At 42.1% G+C, this 20,887-nt stretch overlaps 1 protein-coding gene across 2 annotated transcripts; it reads left to right on the forward strand.

Annotated features, from left to right (window-relative positions):
* The first annotated feature begins 5,469 nt into the window (after positions 1 to 5,469).
* Positions 5,470 to 19,332, forward strand: LOC112542040 (uncharacterized). 2 transcript variants are annotated; one of them, XM_025173830.2, is made up of 5 exons: positions 5,470 to 5,938; positions 7,540 to 8,150; positions 9,244 to 9,782; positions 13,268 to 13,334; positions 15,466 to 19,332. In XM_025173830.2, exons 2-5 carry the CDS (start codon positions 7,547 to 7,549, stop codon positions 16,983 to 16,985), a joined length of 2,730 nt encoding a protein of 909 aa, XP_025029598.1. In that variant the 5' UTR covers positions 5,470 to 5,938; positions 7,540 to 7,546; the 3' UTR covers positions 16,986 to 19,332. The 2 variants fall into 2 exon arrangements, with proteins under 2 accessions (XP_025029598.1, XP_088006605.1); XM_088150479.1 differs by lacking the exon at positions 15,466 to 19,332 and adding an exon at positions 13,905 to 15,456.
* Positions 19,333 to 20,887: the final 1,555 nt, after the last annotated feature.

Raw genomic sequence — 20,887 nt, forward strand, 5'->3', positions numbered from 1 at the left:
GAGCAATTTTTGGGGCCCGAAGAAGGACCCATATAACACCTCTGCTCCGTGAGCTGCATTGGGTACCGGTTTGCTTCTGGGTCCAATTCAAGGTGTTGGTTATCACCTTTAAAGCCCTACATGGCATGGGGCCAGGTTACCTGAAGGACCACCTCGCCCCCACGATCTCAACCCGTCCCACCTGATCTCACAGAGAGGGCATGCGGTAAAAGAACTTCGACTAACGGGGTCCAGAAGACGGGCCTTCTCTGCTGTGGCCCCCGCCCTTTGGAATATCTTGCCCCCGGAGGTGAGACAGGCCCCCTCACTCCAGGCTTTTCGGAGGGATTTGAAGACCTGGCTCTGCCATCTGGCCTGGGGCGGGGAGGGAGGATATCAGAAATGGGGTTGGCTGGCCCCTTAGCGGCCTGGTGTGGCCCCTATCGGCCTCTTGGATTTTTTAGCTTTTTTATTTTTGTAATGTTTGGTTTTTATAACTTTTAACTGTATTTCTGATTTTAGTTTGTTGTAAGCCGCCCAGAGTCCCCTGTTGTGGGGAGATGGGCGGGGACAAGTTAAATTAATAATAATAATAATAATAATAATAATAATAATAATAATTTAGGTCAATTGAATAAATTGGGTGGAATAATTAAGCATACCTTTCTGGCTGATGACAAGTCTTAGATGTAAAAGTTAATATACATCCGGACAGTGTTTAAATGCATTCAGAACTTTATTTTCTCTCCTGCACTGTGTGGAGGGGGAAAAGCATAGCTTTTTTTTTTTTTTTAGCATTCAAAAGAAAGACCTTACCTATAGGAACTAAAGGTTTAATAATAGCCCAAGAAGCATAACCCTGCTTTTATTCTGCAGGGCAAGGAATGCCAACAATTCTGGGCTTCATCTTCTTTGATGATCATCTGTCTTTCCACTTTCTACATGTGTCCTTCATTTTCTGATCTTCACTAAGTTTTTTGTGCAGCCACCTGGCTCTTTCCACTGTTCTCCAATTGTTTTCCTTCTTGGAATTGTTTGCAATTGTGCTTTTAGGAATTCCCAGGCCTGTTTAATTCTTTTCTCATTAGTTTACCCTTGGAATCATGCTTGTAATCCCTTTGAATTGATTAAGACCTGCTTTCTGGAAGTTTACAATATATGCTCAACTAACCTCAGGTATGGATTCCTCTAAAGTTAAGAACTCTGGGATTACTTGATCACTTTTGATTTCCTTGACTCTCTCTTCCATGTTGGTTAATACCAAGATAGCCAATCTTTTTGTGCTTTCCTCAACCGAAAGGAGATATTGTCAGCAAGGTAAGGCAAAAATTTTATGGGAGGTTTATGCATGGGAGAACTTTTCTCTCAATAAAAGCTGAGTTAATTGAAGTCTTAGTCACCAGTTTAAAATTAAAGTTACTGGCTAGTAACCAATTTTTTCTCTCTCTTTTTGTAATTGGCATAATTGTTTCAGTGACATTTCTTAGTCTTTTGCTTAAGGAACTTCAGAAAAGTGTTTTACTTACAGGCAGCCTCAAGATATATCTTAATATGCCTTCAACCATTAATAATACAGCGAGAAAGAAAACCTATTTCCTCTACATTCCAAAATTATGAAATATCTGCTAGAAATAAAAAACAAAAAACAATAAATGCAGCAAGCATTATTCCGCTACTAAGACATCTGTTTAATTACATTGAGAAACGGCTTTTAGGAATAAAGATTGAAATACTAAAGGGAAAAATAAAAAGTAAAAATGACATTAAAATAAAAAATAAAAATCATTAAAATATGGCAAGGGTGAAGAAAAAAAAATAAAAATCATTTTAAAAAAGGGTGAAGAAAGCCAGTTGTTTGAATAGGAGGGGATGGGGGAGATTTTGTATGTTGGAATGGTGCAATGGATAAAGCACTAAAGTTTAAAAAGGCAATAAATATGAATCTAATGGCCCTCTTTGCTTGAGTTGAAATAGTTCCATCCAGTCAGCTCTGGGGTTAGAGAGCTTTAATATTATCAGAGATAGCCCTGAAGTTGTCAACCCTGTCATGCAAATACAGGCAAAAGAATTAACCCTCTCTTCCTGCTAGTGGCACAGAGACAAAGTCCTAGAGTGTCCCTTCAATTTTAGGTCCTTTGCCTCACACTCTCTTTTAGTGTTCATGCTTTCTCCTTGGCCACTCAAGAGAGTTAAACATGGGTAGAACGGATAAAGATCCCCCAGCCCTATCGTCGGTGGTAGTATTGATGCCAACTGAGCTATGGTTTTTTCCCCAAAAAAGCTGATTTTAAGAAAAGTGGCAGGATCTCAAAGACTCCAGGAGACATTTGCAACAACTGGGAAGATGCCCAAACCTGTTTGACCAGTCATATATATGGATTCTAGTTGAAGTTGCTTCCCCCTGGATAGCTGCTGAGTCAGCCATGTTGCATAAATGCAACTCCTCTGCCATGGAAAACAAAATATGCTGTCATCACCAAGCATAGTTACAGAAAGTGCACATAAGAAGATAAGCTTGGCTTGATATTATATGTCACTCTAGTTACCTCCACAATTCCCAACCCCTGCTACTCTCTTTCTCTCTCTCTGTCTCTCTCTCTCTGCACACACCCTTGGAGCAGCAGTGGACATTTTAATTATCTCTTGCCAGTGGTCACAATAAACAGTGGGGAAGCTGAAAACCGAAGTGATTGGATGAGCATGCAAAAGTCCTTGTGTTGCAGGTGGCATCTGGGCCTAGTTCAAGAAGCCTCCTTCAAGACTAAATTTAGTCTGTGGGCTGTTGGTGCGGTTGGTGCGGTTCCACCTTTTCTTCAATTTTCATACTTTCTGTAGCCAGCTTTAGGGAGATGCTTCTCTTCTCCTGCCATATCAAACTTAGTCCTGTTTTGTTTTGCAGTTATCTTGCTGGTTGATAGATAACATCCTGAGGCCCTTTACAATTTGAATGCCACCCGAGCCGGTTAGAGTCAGGCAGCATCCAAACTGAATTAAATATAAACCTACAAAGATAATTTATTTCTAATATTCCACTGGTTTGAAAAGAAAAGGCTTGTCTTACAGAAAATGGAAGGAGAAAAATGCCATCACCAGCAACATTAAGAGAAAGCTGTTAGTCTCCACTTCTGCTAACACCTTGCAATATATAATTCAGCATTCCCTGTTAAAATTGCCCATCAGGATGTTTGAGCAGTATGAATATATTAAGGAAAGAATACCCAAGTACTAATGTAACACTTAAACTCTTTTTCTGTTCTTTTTGTCATTCACTGGCAACTGATAAAAGTGGCATTAATAGTGCTTTAACTCAGATCTTACTTTGCATGGACCCACCCACTCACCTGACCAAAATTGTACCTTATGTCTTATGCAGGCAAGGCTGAAGTTTTCAATGTTTTCTGTTAAGTTGAGATTCTTGGGTTTTGAAACAACGCTATGCTTTTTTTAGAGCTAACACTGATATTTTGTGGGTTTCTAGTGACAAAATAGCAGGAACTGTACTGCTAATTTTCAAAACAGGGATTTGGGCCCACAAAATCAACCACAACAGCTGTTTGAATTCTGCTCCTTTTATCGTCTCATTTTAAAATGAATCTTCTCTGTTCAAAAGACAATTTTAAAAATAATTTGTGTTTTTAAATAAATGTGTGTGTGCATGAATGATCTTTCTTGGGTAAGGCTTTTCATTCCTTGAGGAGATAAAAAAAAAGTCTATTGACTCCATATGAATTGCAGAGTTTGGGCTTAGCTCCCAGTTTTTCCAGAGGTGCATAACATTTCTGAACTGAATATGGATTCAATTTAGCCTGCTTGGATAAAACAAAAAGGGTACGGAATAAGCATATGGAAGCAAGATGAAACAGATAAGAATAAATGTGTTTTACTCAGCACAGAATAGTTGGGTTACAGATAACCTACTGCTGAGTAGACATGCAGTAAATCTAGAAATACGTGACTATGGGTGAGATCTTGCAGGATTCTTGCTTCATGCACAAATATGAGCATTCTGGCATCAGAACAGGAGTTATTTCTGATTAGAAACAAGGTTAACATTGCCTGGGTTCAGACTAGGTGTCTTCATACATTGACAAATGATGGCTTCTTTTAATAAATCTAGAACATCCCCCTCTTTTTTTGGACTCAGATGGCCAAGTGTCTTCTTGTTTGTGTCTCAGGGTGAAATGGTAGAAATCTGCCAAAAAAAAGAAGTGTTCCATTCATGAAATTGTATCCTGGGGTCTAGTTAACAGCAAATCCAGTAGAACAAAACAGAATCTTTATTGTGGTAAATGACCGGTCCATAAAACACTTTTTTTGTGTATGTGTGCCTTTGAGTCAGTGCTGACTCCTGGCGGCTGCCTGGAGCAGTCCCTGCCGTTTTCTTGGCAAGATTTTGGAAGTGGCTTTCCATTGCCACCTTCCTAGGGCTGAGAGAGAGTGACTGGCCCAAGGTAACCCAGCTGGCCTTGTGCCCAGGACGGAACTAGAACTCACAGTCTCCCGGTTTCTAGCCTGATGCCTTAACCACTACATCTAACCAGCTCTTGGATACATAAAAAAAAACTTGGATACATAAAATTAATATTGGTTAGTTAGTTAGGTGAACAGATTTGCCAGTCAGGCTGCTGCGCGTCTTACATATTACATGACAGAATTTGGCCACATTTGAAAAGAGAGAGTCATCCGAATCTGATAGTAAGAGGTTTAAGTAGAACTGATTAGAGTGACCAAAATATTTAATTAGGAAGCGTCGGCCCTTAAATGAATTGACCTGCTCAACTGGGGGGGTTATTTAATTTCTGGATATGCCTTTTGGGGTGTTTTGCAAATATCAAGACCTTGGTCTTATTATAATTAATTTCTAGGGCTTCTGTGTTGCAGTATTCAGCCAAGGCAGATACAGAGATGACCTCCTCAGAATGCCAGAATGAATTACCCCATTTCTTGAATTCCTGTAACCACACTGAACCATATCGTAACCAAACCCAAATGGATTAAGTGAAGCCACGAAACCCCTCCCCTACTCAAGTTTAGATCTACAACATCCTTACTTAACACGGTCCAAAGTTTTTGCATGCAGACTGACGTTGATAAGGATCCCCAGCATGGAAAATGCTCCAGGCCAGTGTTTCTCAACCTTGGCAGCTTTCAGAGGGCTGGACTTCAACTCCCAGAATTCCCCAGCCGACCAGCTGGGGAATTCTGGGAGTTGAAGTCCAGCCCTCTGAAAGCGTCAAGGTTGAGAAACACTGCTCTAGCCAGACCTCAAGCACAGATCTTTCAGATGACCTTGAGCGTTTTACGCGCCTGGCCTCTCCTTCCGAGCCATGCCCTTCTCGCAACGATGAACGGTGAACGAACGCTTGGATGTTTCCTTCTCGCGTCTGGTTAAAAAAGGGTCCGGGCAACCGGCGGGGTCGGATTAGCTACTGGGGCGTAAGGGGGTCTCTCTGTGTATCGGTATGTGGGGAGGCGGGGGTGGAGACAGAGAGAGAGGGATCGTTTCACGGCGAAGCTGATTGGCTTTCATTCGGGTTCGTCTCAGAGCGGACGGCAGCCTTTGGCCTTCAGCCAGACGCGGCTCTGCGCCCGCCCCCTGAAATTGAGACCCGCGCCGCGTCCCCCAGGCAAGTTCTCCCGCCGTAAATGGTGGGGGGGGCGCTCCTCCTCCTTCACGGGGGGGGCAGCCTCTTCCAGCCGGCGGGGAATCCTGCAGAAGTCGGGCGTCCAGGGAGTTAAAGGGAGGCGCCTGAGCGAACTGAAGTGAAGGATGTCTTCAGAAACCTTACACTTTCACGTTCCCTTCCCGGGTCCCGGAAAAGCAGGAAGGAGCAAGGGCTCGTTCCCTGCCCCCCGGGCCCCTCTCGGTCACTGATTCACCTCGTCAAGAAACCCGGAGAAGGTTTTTTCGGCGCTTTTGTTTCCCCGCCGCTTCCTCTGCGCCTCGTTTTTTTTTTAGGTAAGCCGCTCAGGTTGCTTGCTTTAAGATTACTGTAGCGGGATCTGATTCCCCCTCCTTTGCCCTTTCTTCCCCTCCCTTCCTGCGGGCGTTTAAAAAGTTCGTTAGATCCTGTTTAAGGGGGATTTCGGCAACGTTTGCAAAGAGCGGAGGGGCTATTGTGAAGAGAAGGAGAAAAAGCCGCTCGGGCTCTCCAGTTGGGAACAGGGACTGCGCCTGAGTAGAGAAAACTTCGATACATTTCTGCGGAAAAAGGAGAAGCGTCTATCTCAGTCTGTCTTTGTGTATCTTTCCAGAAATGTGGATGAATCCAGTAAGCAGATAAGAATAAGAATAACGGAGAACAAGTATTATTTCGTTAGGGTGGGCATCTGGAGATTATCCCATTTTTTAAAATGGAATTTGCTGACTGGTCTTGTTTAGAGAAGTTTACAAAGGGGTGTGAAAAAAAGAATTATTTTTGTTTGTTTGTTTGTTTATTTATCTTGTTTAGCTAGAAAGGCAGGGGAGCTGGGTGTGTGCGTGCGCTTCCAAATCTTGTTTAACTCTGACACCCAGATCTAGTATTGCCCCACTTGGCAATCTCCAAAATTCGGATACAGGCTGGGAATTCTGAGAGTTGCACCCCAACACAGCCAGAGGATACCCGGTTGGCAAAGGCCCAGAAGTAAAGCCTGTTGAAATCAACTCTGTGTAGGATGGAGGAACAGCTTGCTTGAGAAAGCTGGTTTGCTTTTTTTTTTTTAATGTTTGCATTTTTATCATGCATATATAAATGTTACAATGTAGACGTACACCTCCTACATGTCATGCAAATCTAAAACCCTAATGGACATTTCATTACTTTCCCCACTTACACTCTGTCTCACCTTAGACTCAGCAATGAGTTTTAGTGTCTGTGGAACAAAGAGCAAGACATTGTTCAGAGCAGTAGCATCAAATTATCAGTTTGTGGAGTCAATTTTCTGTTACTTGCATTTCACTGAAAATCATAACATCTGGGGCAAAGATATCAAACTAAAATAGGCAATCTGCTGTTTCCCAGATGTTTGGACTTCAGCTCATATTAGACCCAGATAGCATGGCCAATAAAAGGGATGTGGAGTTATTTTCCAAAACATTTAGAGGGTACCAAGTTCATTGACTTTAATGTGAAGAACATAAGCATTTGCATTCAGAATGTAAGATCCTTTATTTTTGGAAGCTTGCTTGGACTCATTGATCCATACATGTATATCTTTTTAAATGATCAGTAATAGCGTGCATGTCTTTTTACGCTTCGTTGTTTTATTTTGGTTTCATTTAATATTGCACATGTTATTGTTATTTCTCCCCTCAGTAGAAATCACTCTTTATCAGTAGTCAGACTGTTAATCACATTTGCTTCCCCAGCAAACATAATTGTCATGGATATTGTATTCATTCATTCATTTATTGAGGAAAATAATTGCTTAATGTTTTCTTTTGTTGTACTAATTCCATAAAACTGCCTGTGAAGGCAGAGGTAAAGGGCAATGACGTGAATAGGATGTGTGGGGTTTTTTTTTTGTTTTTTGTTTTCTTTTTTTGCCCATCTGATTACCGAGATCCCTTTTCTGCAGATGTGAGATGCAGGTGAAGCAGCCATCTTGGACTTGCTGCTGTTGGCTTGGAATCTACCTGTGGCTTCTAGCTGGAGAAGGAGGATGTGTCCATGCAAAACTCTGCAGAATTCCCCCATGTGGCAGGAGTACCAATGGTGGGCTTCAGCCCAGCAGACATCAGTGCCATGGTTCTCACTGCTTCAGCAGGTCAAATCGCTCATCTCATGCCTTCATTCAACCTACCATAACTGGGCGAGAGCAGACATCCAGCAAGCAACAGCCACAACAATCTTCCATGGAGAGCAGTGTGGGGCTGTTAGCCCTGACCAGCAGGGGTGCAGAGGAGATGTGCTCTGGAGGAAGGGACTGTACCAGCAGAGCTCCCAATGGTACCATGCAGGACTGCAGAGGCATTGAGTGTAGGCTACCCTTGCGCATTCGCCAGAAGCCCAGGCCTGCTAGCCAAGCCACTCTGTGCCCCCCAAATCAAGGGGAAGGCTGCCTTGAGCCTGCCCTGGTCCGAGAAACTGAGAAGGCAGCACAGTTCATTGGGGAAGAGCTTGCCTACATGGCTTCAGAACTTGGTGGTGCTGCTTTGGGTGTTCAGCTCACCTGTGATGTTAAACCAGGTAGGTGTTGGCATCTACCACTGATAGATTTAGCAAGCTAGGATTCACTGGCTGCAGCTCATCATTGTACAGTGGATAGCTTTAAGCACCAGTCCTGGCCACAAGAAGACATGTCCAGTGACAAACACCCAGATGTACTGTGGCCATAAGAAAGATCTAGAGCCAGCATTTTTACATAACATTTTTTTCAAAGTAAAATATAAACATCTTTTTTCTGTGTCCACGGATCTGAAGATAAGCATTGGCATTTCTTGGGCCAATTGAATGAATAACAAACCAACTGCTTCCAAAATAGTGGCACGAACATGAGTAATGGGGAGGAGAAAGATAAATTATTCTTCGTTTGCCTGTAGGTTTATTAGGCCTCATCCCCAAGCCAACCTGGAAGCTGTTCTTTGTGGCAATATGTTCATTCCAATTTCCTCTCCCTGTTAATGTTAGCCCAAGTTTCTGGGTAAAAACTTTCTCTAAACTGATGCCTTCACATAGGCTCAAAGTTACCAAATTTGGGCTACAAAAAATATGAACGATCACTAGATGATAGCAAAGAGACACAGAAAACTCTGTTTGGTGCCATGTATTGGTCATCCCAATTCTTGCAGCTGAAATCCAGTAGCCATAGGTTAGGGCTGGAATTCCCAGCCCACGTGGCTAACCATAACCCAACACCTCTGAAGGATACCAATTTGAATTGCCAAGACTGTCCTTCAACCAATGGCCTAGTTAATTGTGGTGATATCATAGAGATAGTTGTCTTGAAAATAGACCAGTCAAAAAATGTTGGTGAGTCTGGGCAGAACCAGCTCTGAATTTGAAGAGACTCTTAGCAAATTTTACGTCGGCTTAGTGGGCTCCTCTTATGCTGGAACCCTATCTGGTACAGCAGCAATATTCCAATATGCTGATATCTTCAGATATATGCTGATATTTTCATAAAGCCTCAGAATTATATTATACCAGCACATTATGGGAATTGGGGGCGGGGGGAGGCTAAATTATAACATTTTACAAGATATTGCACGATGGCATTTTTATAAATGACAGCAATGAGAGAATCTGTGTATGTTTTAATGCCAAAATCTTTGTTTGTTAGGAGATAATGAAGTCCCATCTGAGGATGCACTTGTGCTCCAACTACAGCTTACCAAAGGCCAAGAAAAGTTCGTTGAAATATTAAAAAGTCAGCAGGCAGTCATTGTGGATTTACAGCAAAAACTTGCAGAGCAGCAGAATGCATTGGTCACCCAGCAGCAGGAAATTATTGTGCAACAAAGAAAAATGTATGAACAAATGGATCTGATCAAGGTTCAGTACGGTATGCTTTTTGACACAGTGAAGCAAATGTCATTTAAGAGTTTGCAAGAGGACATCCAGCATTACTTTGAAGCTAATCTTCAAGGCCTGCAGAAGAAAGTCAGAAATCATCTCCAGAAGTCATATTCTGTGCATAAAGTAAATGTGGATGCGAAAGTGATTGATATCGGAGAACCTTTAATGGAATGTGGCCTTTGTGAAAGTGATGAATTTTGCAATTTCCAGAAGACACCATCACAATGTGAAAAATGCACCTTGTGCCCTGCTGGCTTTTTTCAGCTATCAGAATGTTCTGCAAATGCCGATCGAATATGCCAGGTGAACCATTATTTTATTCTAAATTTAAATAGTAGCCTTTTCAGGATTAATGCTCATGATCTGTCTGTATGCATATCATACAGGTATATGGGCATGTACACCTTGATCCTTGACATAGGTTATTTATTACTTCCACAACTTTCAAAAGCACCTGCTCTCTGGGCAGATGGCGGTGGCACCATTCAGAGCACTGGTGAGCGGCTGCTGTTAGTCAACTTAATGCTAGATATGGGTCACTGTAGGAAATTAAAAAGTGATAAAGTCCAGACACCTGGTGTTGCTGTAAGTGTGGGATCAGAAGAAAAGAATGGGATGGGGAGGTACAGCAGAAGTTCTTAATAGGCTCTCTCAAGGTGCTGGAATCTGGATGGGGAGGAACAGAATCAGGCTCAATCTTGGCAAAACCAAGTGAATGTGGGTTTTAGGCCCCAAAGATCTGGAGATTTACCATTTTTGGTTCAGAATGGCACAGTTATTGCACAACTTGGAGGTCCTCATAGATTCTTGGTTCTTGCTTGAAGAGCAGATGGCAGCTATGGATAGAAGGTCCTTTGCCCATATCCATCTTGTGTGCTAATTGCACCCATTCCTTAATTGGGAGACCCTATTTATGGTCACTCATGCTTTGGTCACCTCCCATCTGGATTATTGCAATGCATTCTACAAGAGGTTGCCCTTGAGAATTACTTGAAAGCTACATCTGCTTCCAAACAACAGCAGTACATGGCTGTCCCTTGTATACCTGTACTTCATAAGCTGCACTGGCTCCCAGTGGATTTCCAGGTGCAATTCAAGGTGCTAGTCATCACCTGTAAACCTCGCCTTGGGACAGGGACAGGTTGCCTGCAGGGCTCTCTATCTCCAGTTATTTCTGCCTGTCCCATGAGATCTGACAGGGTGGGCATGCTCTGAGCCCCTCCCATAAGCAATGTCACCTGAAGGGAACCATGCATCTCCTGAGATGGTAAGATGCTGAAGTTCTTCCTCCAGGCAGTGGCCAGGCTGCTGAGCGGGCCCTTCTTCGGTGAAGTAACCGTATGCCTGTGAGTCACTGTGAGCACGATGTGTTGCTTATAATTGTTTTAAACTTATTATTTATGGTTATTTTCCATGGATTGTTATCTGCCCGCAGTCATGTGCTAAGTGGGCAGCCATATAAATTGAAGTAATAAAGAAAAGAAAATATAACAACAACCACCACAAGACGCTGCCCAAAGTTATCATGTGCTCATAACGATCTTTTCTGCAGTAGCCTTAGAGCTGAAGTTCTAGGACTTATTCTGGTTCAAGGACTGTGCACCATTTTCTCTTTGACAGTGTGACCTTCCAATACACAGGGGTGAATAAATAATAGTTTCTAATGAACATTGCTTTGAAAGCTTATTATAATTTAAAATAATACACTTGTACCATGACTCACTACTGTTTCATTTAGCTTTTAAACATTTGTAATTGGAGTTTCTTTAATTGGCTATTTTGATAAAGAGAAGTAGAATATACATTATTTTAAAGAAATCAATAAAATTTGGTTTTCCACATGTTTTGGACCAAGTCCCATCAGCCACGGACAACATGCCTAATTGCAAGGGATTATAGGAATTAGAGTCTAAAATGCAGGGCTGCATATTTCTTAACCCGAAGCTCCCCCAGGTACCTGTTGTATATGAAGTTGTCCACCATGTATGTGTATCTGTTTTTGAAGATCTGTTTGAGAGACTTTTCCTCCAAAAGAACACCCAGTTCTTTCATGGATGGATGAATAGATAAACTTGGGGCAGAAAATGCCAGCTGCAAAAAACAAAAACAAAAACCCAGAGTAGTCTTCTTCTGCTTAGGGTGCTCCGGATGTGTTGGGAATGTGTCCTCCAGAATTGCTAGGATGAGAAAGCCTTGTTCAGGAAACAGATTTACTGTTATATTAGCACTAGGCTTCAGATATGTCTGAGCAAACCCGGAAGCAGTGAATTCAAGCAGGGGCACCTGTAACAAATTGCAGTGACACTGAAATGCCAACATGTGTTATGACATCATGTAAATGATGTGGTTATGTAATGATGTCTGACACAAGTAAGTAGTATAACTTACACCATTATATCATAATCCATATACCATCATTTCTCTCCCCTCTTTCCATTCTCTGCAGATGCCTCTAAATTCAAGAGTATTTACAGGTGGTAAGGAAACAGTTGAAAGAGATAATTCAATACCCAAGTTACAAAAGCTCTAGCTAATCTCTTTGGGAATATGATAGAGATTTCTAGTAGGTGGTGTGAAAAAATAGGTCTGGAGATTATTTCTTTCATAACAGATTTGGAATCTCTTCATGAAATGGATAGCCAGTAGGTTTTATAACTATTTTTTCATTTTTAACATTTGTTTAACATATTTGTTAATGCAATTAACAACCACTTATGAGTGGGTAGGGAAGGTGTCTCCTAGATATTGCTGAGTTACAAGTGCCCCCAGCCTCAAACAGCTTGATCAGTGGTGAGGAGGGCTGAGAGGACTACAAATCTCATGAGACAAGTTCCCACAGCATTACTAGATTTACTTAAAGCTGAAAGAGAGAGAGGAATGGAAGCGGTCATAAATATTTTAGCAAGGTTTTTCTTCAGTGGTGGCCACAAACAAAGCAAAATTCTCAAAGGTAACTCAGAGTGAGGGAAAAGTTTTGCTCACTGTCCAAATTTCATCTTTTCTGAAGCTAAAGCAGAGATGACTCATTTGCATAATATTTGAAAGTTTATCTTGCAAATCCAAGATACCATCATTGGGTCATCATAGGTCCAATATGGATGATGTGACATTGTGATGTCACCATACTGGTGATGTGATCCATCAGGTAATTTGCATCTTTTGTTCAGATTATTAGAGGATAGGAGCACTGATTTAACTTCAGTTTGATATCATATTTACTGTTAGAAAAAACTTTGAAAAATCAAAACAGGCACACAATGTTATAATTTGTTGAAAAAAGATGAAGTAGTAAAGGCAGAAGTGAATAATTTGAGTAGATCAAGAGGTGTTTTTTTTAAGAGTCACACAGGAACTGTAATGAAGAAAGCTGAAAGGGACAGGAATTTGTATTAAACTGTGGAACATAAAAAGCTAGACAAAATAGCCTTTTGATTCCTGAGGGTGCAGTTGTAATTATAGAATTATTGGAAAGACATCAGTCATGTGCATCTTTTGTTCAAATTATTAGAGGACAGGAGCACTGATTTAACTTTTATTTGATATCAGTAGTTGTACACTTACAATGCTAGATATGTAGTATAGTATTAATTCAGGTATATGTAATAGAGTCCTTTGCAATCTGATGCCTTCCAGGTATGTTGGACTTGAAGTCCAACAAACCTGGAAAGTACAAGTAGCATTTTGGAAGTTGTATATATGCCTTTTCTCAGTGTAGAGGTAAGAGATGCAGATACAGGTTTTCTTGGAAAATACTGACTTAAATATGAATTTGCCTCTGTTCCTTGCAGGATAGAGATGAATGTATTGAATCACCAAGTATCTGTGGGGAAAGGATAAAATGTCTGAACACACCAGGTAATGAGTGACAGTAGAATTGCTTGTTTCATAGTCTCCTTTTATGTGTTTAAAATGTTCAAAGTCTTAGTTTTCCTTTAGTTTGATTGAAATCAGTGGAACTTCAAATGGTCAGGACTAATTTGTCTCAGTAATTTCAATGGCACTAAAGCCTATTCTTAATCTTGGTTCTTAATCATAGCTGTGCACAAAAGAAGATTAAACATATATAGGAAGATAATTTGTTTATTGGGCACAAAGTATTCCCAGATTCTTGCTTTAATGGGATCTGTTAAATACCATGCATATAATATGGATAAATTCTAGATAACCTTGTTTCTATGATTTTATGGTAAGATCTGTACAACAGCGGAACAATCTATCCACAGAGGTTGTGGGTTTTCCATCTCTTTGAGATTTTTAAAATGAGGCTGGATGGCCACCTCTCAAGGATAGTTTACTTGGTTTTCCTGCAAATTGCAGAAGGTTGGACTAAATGATCTTTGTGGTTGCTTCCAACTTCACAGTGGTATATTTCTGTGGGTGAGATGCATCCATGCCAACACTAGGCTTCCTCTGATACTTCAACAGGATTATCACCATTGTTTGGACTCACCATCTTGCCTTTCTAAACATCTTTAAATGTCCTGGAGTATCCACTGCAGCATTGGATTAGGAACAAAAAATAATCTACTTTGGTATGGATACAGATGACATGTATTTCTGCATTTTAGGCAAGCTTAATTAATTTGTACTTCTTGAACCTATATGTAGGCCAGAACACTGAAAAACACAGTGGTTTTTTTCATTTTCTGAATGTTGCCAGGTAGTTCACAACTGTAAAATTGTGCTTCTAAAAGGGGCATGTGATGCTTCATGTCCCTGAACCACTGAAACATGAAGGAATACAAAAGGCAACATTCTAAAAAGTGTGCAGGGCCAGGACAAAAATCTGTACAGTGGTACCTCGGGTTACGAACGCCTCTGCTTACGAACTTTTCGGGTTACAACCAGCTCTGGCTGCAAAAATTTACCTCGGTTTGCGAACTCCGCCTCGGGGTACGAACCGGATCTGCGGCCATTTTCCACCGTGACACGTGGTCCGCGGCCATTTTCCGCCCGTGCCACGTGGTCCGCGGCCATTTTCCACCCGTGCCACGTGGTCCGCAGCCATTTTTCCGCCCGTGCCATGTGGTCCGCGGCCATTTTCCGTCCGTGCCGCGCGGTCCGCAGCCGTTTTTCCGCCCTGCTGCGCGGTCCGCGGCCATTTTTATGCCCTGCTGCGTGGTCCGCGGCCGTTTTTCCACCCTTGACACGTGGTCCACGGACGCTGGAACGGATTAACGGTAATTACATTGAACCTTATGGGAAATTTTGCTTCGGGTTGCGAACAAATCGGGTTGCGACCAGAGTCATGGAACGGATTAAATTCGTAACCCGAGGTACCACTGTATTTGATTGAATGTAAATAGTGAAATACAATTAATCTGATTGCTCTCTCTACATTTAATATTTTCCCCCACTTGTTGCATTAAAAATTACAGTCAACAATTTTAGAGGAACTTTGCCAGCCATTCCTAACACTTTTAAAGTTTATATCAGAGATGCTGGAAATGGAACACTCCTGACCTAAAGCAAATAAAATGGACTTGTTTGGCTGGAGAAGTCTTGCTCTTACTCATATAATAAATACAAATGTATCTGATGGTTCGTTCAACTTATTAGCTAATTAGCTAAAATTTATAATTAGGAGGCCACGCTTTTTGGGGGGAGGCTCAATGCAGGCAGTGAAGTGATGATGCATTATGGGTAGGACTGCATCATATGAATGGCCAAGGCCTGAGTTTTGCTTTTTCGCCAGATTTTTTGCAGGGAGGAGTTTCTTTTGTTTCAGCTGCATCAAGCCTGCCCCACCTCATAATGGAGAAAAATTGCACACAAATCACTGAAAGATGGGGGTACAGTTGGAGAAAACTTCCAAAATTGTAAAAAGGTATTTGGGGACACAGGTTGCCTCTCCTTGAATTAAATACACAGACTTGGGACTGCTTGTATTAGTGTACATTTCATCAAACTTTCAGTAAACAGGGTTTAAATGTTGCAGGTAAATAAAATCAGGCCTCTAACTGAAACTATCTTTACTTGTGAATAGGAGGATTCCGCTGTCTTGGAATTGCAGAAAAAGAGGCTGCTCTGGGACTGTGTGGAGAGGAATATTTCTTTAATAAAGAGCTGCAGGAGTGCCAGGCCTGTCTAATGTGTGATGATGGAGCAACAGTTTTACCTTGTTCCCTTGTTAGTGACACAGTTTGTTCAACAGCCAGTGAAACCATTCTGTCTGAGACATGGGCTGCAGACATTGTTTTACCCTTGGCAAAGTCTGGCTCATCTCAGGTCTACCCTGGGTTTAACCTGAAGTTAAAGGAAAAACAAGGATGCGGTATCGGAACTGTTGAAGAGGACAGCTTGGTGTTCAAAGAACATGGCTTAATGTGGGCTGATTTCAACTTTGCTGTGAAACATAACTGCAGAAATTTCCTCCATCTTTCCTTAAAATTCAAGGACCGTGAGGAAGGCTATGAACTAAGCGGAGTTCGTATCGAACAACCAGAAGGCAAACTTTTTCAGAGTGCCAGTGTGAGTAGTGCTGCAGAGGTAGAGCCAAGCCAAACTCTTTCAGTATTTTTGAAGAGCCCTAATCAGTTCTGCAACCAAAGTAAAGATTTAGACATATATGATCTCCAAACACCTCTCAGCTTGTTTTGGTTGTCTCACGATACAGGAGCAGTAGCCATGACTGCACAAACTACCACTGCAATGCACTACCAAACAAATTATCAGCCTACCTTTAAATTTGTTTCTCTTTCGGACTCTTATATGCTAACTTTATCTCATGATGGCAGAGCCATCAAGTTTACTGAAACAGGGGCTGTGAAGTTTGTTTTCCACCAAGCCCTATATTCCATGGGTCATACCTGCATTCGTGAAGGATTCACCATGATTGCTTATCTGAACAAAAATGGAACCAATGCAGAACTGATGACTGTTTATAAATCTGGTGTCAATTACAGAGATACTTCAATCTCTCTTTCTGGGGCCACCAAAGTCAGTGCTGGGGATCTAATTAGCTTTGAGATCCTTTCTCCTGCACAATGCAGTGTTCGTTATTTTGGAGACAGTTCTGGCATTAGTACACTCAGCCTCATCTGGGTCCCATCCACTATTTCCACTGCTCTTTCAGCCGCAGTCTCTGTAATGAGACTGCCTACAGGAGCTGTCAGAAACAAAGTCTTGGATTTTACTCAAGTCTCCACCAACGAGAAACAAGTCTATCTAATATCTACTGGACAACTTGCCCAGAAATACTTTGTATTTACAGAAAGAGGAATTGCTAGTATTGTGTTTACTTTAAAATTAATTCATTCATGTAATATGCTTCGGGTAACTTTAAATCAGTGTATTGGTGATCATGCACCACTTAATGTAATTGCTCAACAAATTGGAGGCCAAGTACCTGAAGGTAGCATCTGGACCAGTGTTAGCCTTCGTTCCTCTTTCAAGGTTCACAATGGGACCATGGTATCTATATCTCTAGACTGTGTGCGTGGCAGAATCAACCACATTGCTCATGAACATGGAACCAGCTTATCTGTCTTATGGATATCTTCATAGCTATGCTAGGAGGACTTTAAAAAAAAACTTTAAAAGTTGGAAGAAGTAAATGGCTTGCATCCATTAGATAAAACCCAATTTGGTGCCTTTCAGATGTGTTGGACTACAATTCCTATCATCTCCCAACTATGAGACTTAGAATTTTCAGCCTAGTGTATGTGAGGGGCCTGAGACTGAGAAAACTACACTAAGCGCATATTGGGCTTCTCCCCCCTTTACTGAGTTGCATTTAATGTATATCCTTAAGTCCTATTGCATGAAGCAAATTATCCAGTCAACATTTCTTACCAGTGATTTTGACAGCAAATGATAATTCTGAGTAGACCAAGGGTGCCGTCTTTACTGCCTTTCTGCTGGATGTTCTGGGAATCCCATGAGCTCTTGGGCCAGGAGAGTATTGGAAAGGCCTTATGCCATCATTAACTCCTTCCTGATTGGCCAAGGTAAGGGACAGGGAGAAGAAAAAGCAGGGATGTTCGGTGCTGCATGGACAGACCCACACAATTTTCACACTGCCTGCCTGCACCTCTGGCCACCCTGTCAGCAGCCTCCATCCAACCCCGCTTCTCCTGACATGGGCTCAAGGCGAGGGAGCACTGAAAAACCTGCCCTGTCTATCCCCCACAAGTGAACCATGCGCAGAAAAACACCTTCACACTCCTTTTAAGGAAAATAAATACGGAAGGAAAGCAATAGTGAAGGAGACACCCTGTCCCTACCACAATAAACCTCACAGGGGCATAAGGTGGGGGAGAAGGGATGGCAAAAACACATGATTAAGTTGGAGCAAGTCCATTGCACCAAGGCCATGCAGTGTACCAGCAGCCCCGAGAAAGAGGGCAGCAGATACCTCTCCTGTGTTCCCAAAAGGTATCTCCCAGGCAGGAGTGCGTAGCAATTGCCGCCCAGAGTCACTTTGTGTGAGATGGGTGGCTATATAAATACGATTAAATAAATAAAGTTAAATAAATAAACAAAAAGGCCTCTGATGGGGTGGTTAGTGCCTGGAGCCCAAGGGTTTTCCAGGCAAAGCATGTGACCATCTCTGCCAGCATTCAGTGCAACAGCATTCAAAGCACTCTTACCGGGCAGTCCAAGAGTGTCTCCTGGCAACAGTCCCCATGTCTCTCACTGATATGCACTATGCAATGAGCCATCAGCACATCTTGAATCAGTCCATGCTCTAGAGCAAGGAAAACATCCAGAGAATGTCCTTGTGCCCTCAGATGCCTCAATGCCTGCCCCACCATTGTGCACTCTGCTGTGGAGTGCAGGAGAAAATGGGAAATCATCAACTGCATCTGGAATGCATAGGCCTGGTCTGCCACAACAACAAGGTGATTTGCCAAACCATCAGAGCCCTGGACTTATAGAAGAAAGACTCTGCAGCCAACTCAAGAGAAGAAGCTTTAAAACACCCGAGTGTTGTAGTAACCTTCAGAACTGCCTGCATTCACATCCATGAAATGGCCCTTGGCATTCATCACAGCCTGCAGCACTATGCTAGGATAGTACTTTCTTCTTGTAAGGCTCTGGGCCACATTCCTTCAATGTAGGGTTTCAAATAAGTGGAACTAAAGCCACCCCACCAAGTCTAGAGGAAGATCCAACCCTCGAGAAGCCCCCGACTCTTACCCACTTATCCCTCACCTTCATAATACCTATCAAGTAAACCTCATGGGGCACACAAACTATCTTGCAGAACATCTCTCATACCATGAATCGCCCACCCCACACCAACATTCATGGGGAAGTATTCAATGTTGAAGCCCACTCGTTTCTCCAAGGTCATAGCCAGCTTTCATTCTGCAGGCAGAGCTCAATACATGTTGGTGCCATGCTGCCACACTCTCGCTGTAGCCCAATCTAACTGGGCAAACACTGCATGCGATACCCAGAAATGTTATAATATTTTATACTTTATAAATATCCAGTAAAATTTCCTTTCTGTGAATGAGTGGACATTTATATTTTATATGTATATGTACGTGTACACACATACACATATGAAGTTAAGTTTATGTGTACAAAATGAAGCAGGGTGGGTGCACTCAATTACAATGGCGATAGGCGCACCACTAGAAGACCTGAAGGACTAGGTTGGGCACAGACCCCCTGCAGAAAATCTACAGTATGTGTTCACTAAGAGTCAACACCAACTTGATGGCATGTAATCAATCAACCAATCAATACAAAGTGAAAGCATCAAAATGCTCATACATGTAGGCACAACCACCAGCTTTAAAATTATTCTATTGCATTTTCCCTGCTTTTCCTGGTTGCAGCTGCTATAGTCTTTCTTAGCAGAATGGTTATAATAGTTGCCTTGCATGCAGAATATCTCTAGTTTGAAACCCAGCGGGTGTTTTTTTAATTACTATTTTTCTTTTTCTCAGTCTACCTACTTTTCTGCTGGGTGGTTGCTGTTTTTCAATAAATAGTGCACTGGTGGACTTGTTACAAAAAAAAAAGTTGGTTTTTATTTTATTTATTTAATATTTATATTTCAAATTTGTCACCGCCCATCTCACTGTGGGGTGACTCTTTTATATGTATCCTGGCATGATACAGCAGCTATTGTCCCAGAATTAGTAGCCATAAAAATATATAAATATCCAAATAATTTCAGTCAGGAGGAAGGTTATCGACTGTCATCTGCATGGCGGTTAGTGCTGGCTACAAGGTGTTCTGCTCCCTTGAACACAAGCAGCATAAAAGGATGTGACATCTGCTGCCATGTCTAGTTTCAAATCTGCTCCAAAGTTGGCCACGCGGCTAGCAAAATGTCAGCACGTATTCCTTCTCTCCTACAGCATTACCCCAGAGTCATTTCAGCAACAGACAACAGCCCTGAAAACCAACCCTCCATGAATACAAAAGTATTTTGTCCCTGCCTTCTTTTGGAATGTTCTTTTGATTTCCCAGTTAAGTCTACAGCTATGTTTCTCAACTTCAGCAATTTTAAGCTGTGTGGACTCCAATTCCCAGAATTCCCCAGCCAGCAATTCTGGGAATTGGAGTCCACACAGCTTAAAGTTGCTGAGGTTGAGAAACATTGGTCTACAGTGTGATCCTGGGATTTCTCAGCAGTCTCCCATCCAACTACTAACCAGCTCCGACCCTGCTTAGCTTTTCAAAATCAGCCAAGCTCAGTGCCAGGATCTGTGAAAAGTGAAATCTTGGAACAGAGACAATGCTTGGACTGATGGGGTGGGAACGCTCTGGGTATTCTGTGCATGGACAATGCAGAAGTGTTCCTGCCTCTGAGTGCTGAATTTGGATTGTCAGAGGACAGCACGGGAACAGCATCAGCCCCATTAGATAAACCAGACCAGGACATCAGCTCCATTGGAAGGCTACATCTACTTTTAATGAGATGGGCTTTAATAACCAAATGTTGCAAGTCTGATTGTGCTGAACCTCCTCCTCCTCCTCCTTTAATTAATTAGTGATTCTGCCCGAGTCACTTCCAAATGTTACTACGTTGTTCTAGACTGAAAAATGTTTCAGCCTTTTTTGCCTAGGTAACGGTTCCTGCATATTTCCATCAAGGTCATCTTCCTTACTCTCTGCAAAAAGAGGCAGAGTTGTTGGTATCTGGTTTTATATTATGAATAATCGTTTATTGGCAAGTACTGTTAAATTATGGATTTGGGGCTGCTCATCTGTTTGCAATAAAGGCTTTAATCATGTTTTGATTTCTGGAGGATGCAATTGCAGCTGAGTTCCCACACTGAAGGCCTTGACAGTCAGCTAGACACTACCATCTGCTATACGTCCTCCTGACAGTAAAACCACAACAAGATTAAATGATACCACAAACTCTGTGTTGCTGAGTTGTTGAGAAATGGGGTGTCCCCACTCTCCTCACTGCCCATCCCCTTCAACTCCTTGGAAGGTAT

Source organism: Python bivittatus, unplaced genomic scaffold (assembly GCF_059951505.1).
Source record: "Python bivittatus isolate LINGU-HERP-01145 unplaced genomic scaffold, Pbiv_v1 ctg000610_np1212, whole genome shotgun sequence".
NCBI classification, from domain to species: domain Eukaryota; kingdom Metazoa; phylum Chordata; class Lepidosauria; order Squamata; family Pythonidae; genus Python; species Python bivittatus.

Excerpts from the sequence above, each read along its gene's own strand:
- LOC112542040 (XM_025173830.2), top strand. The coding sequence starts at position 7,547 with ATGCAGGTGAAGCAGCCATCTTGGACTTGCTGCTGTTGGCTTGGAATC. Across the intron at positions 9,783-13,267 it reads ATGCCGATCGAATATGCCAG|GATAGAGATGAATGTATTGA; the intron begins GTGAACCATTAT and ends TGTTCCTTGCAG. Across the intron at positions 13,335-15,465 it reads AAAATGTCTGAACACACCAG|GAGGATTCCGCTGTCTTGGA; the intron begins GTAATGAGTGAC and ends ACTTGTGAATAG.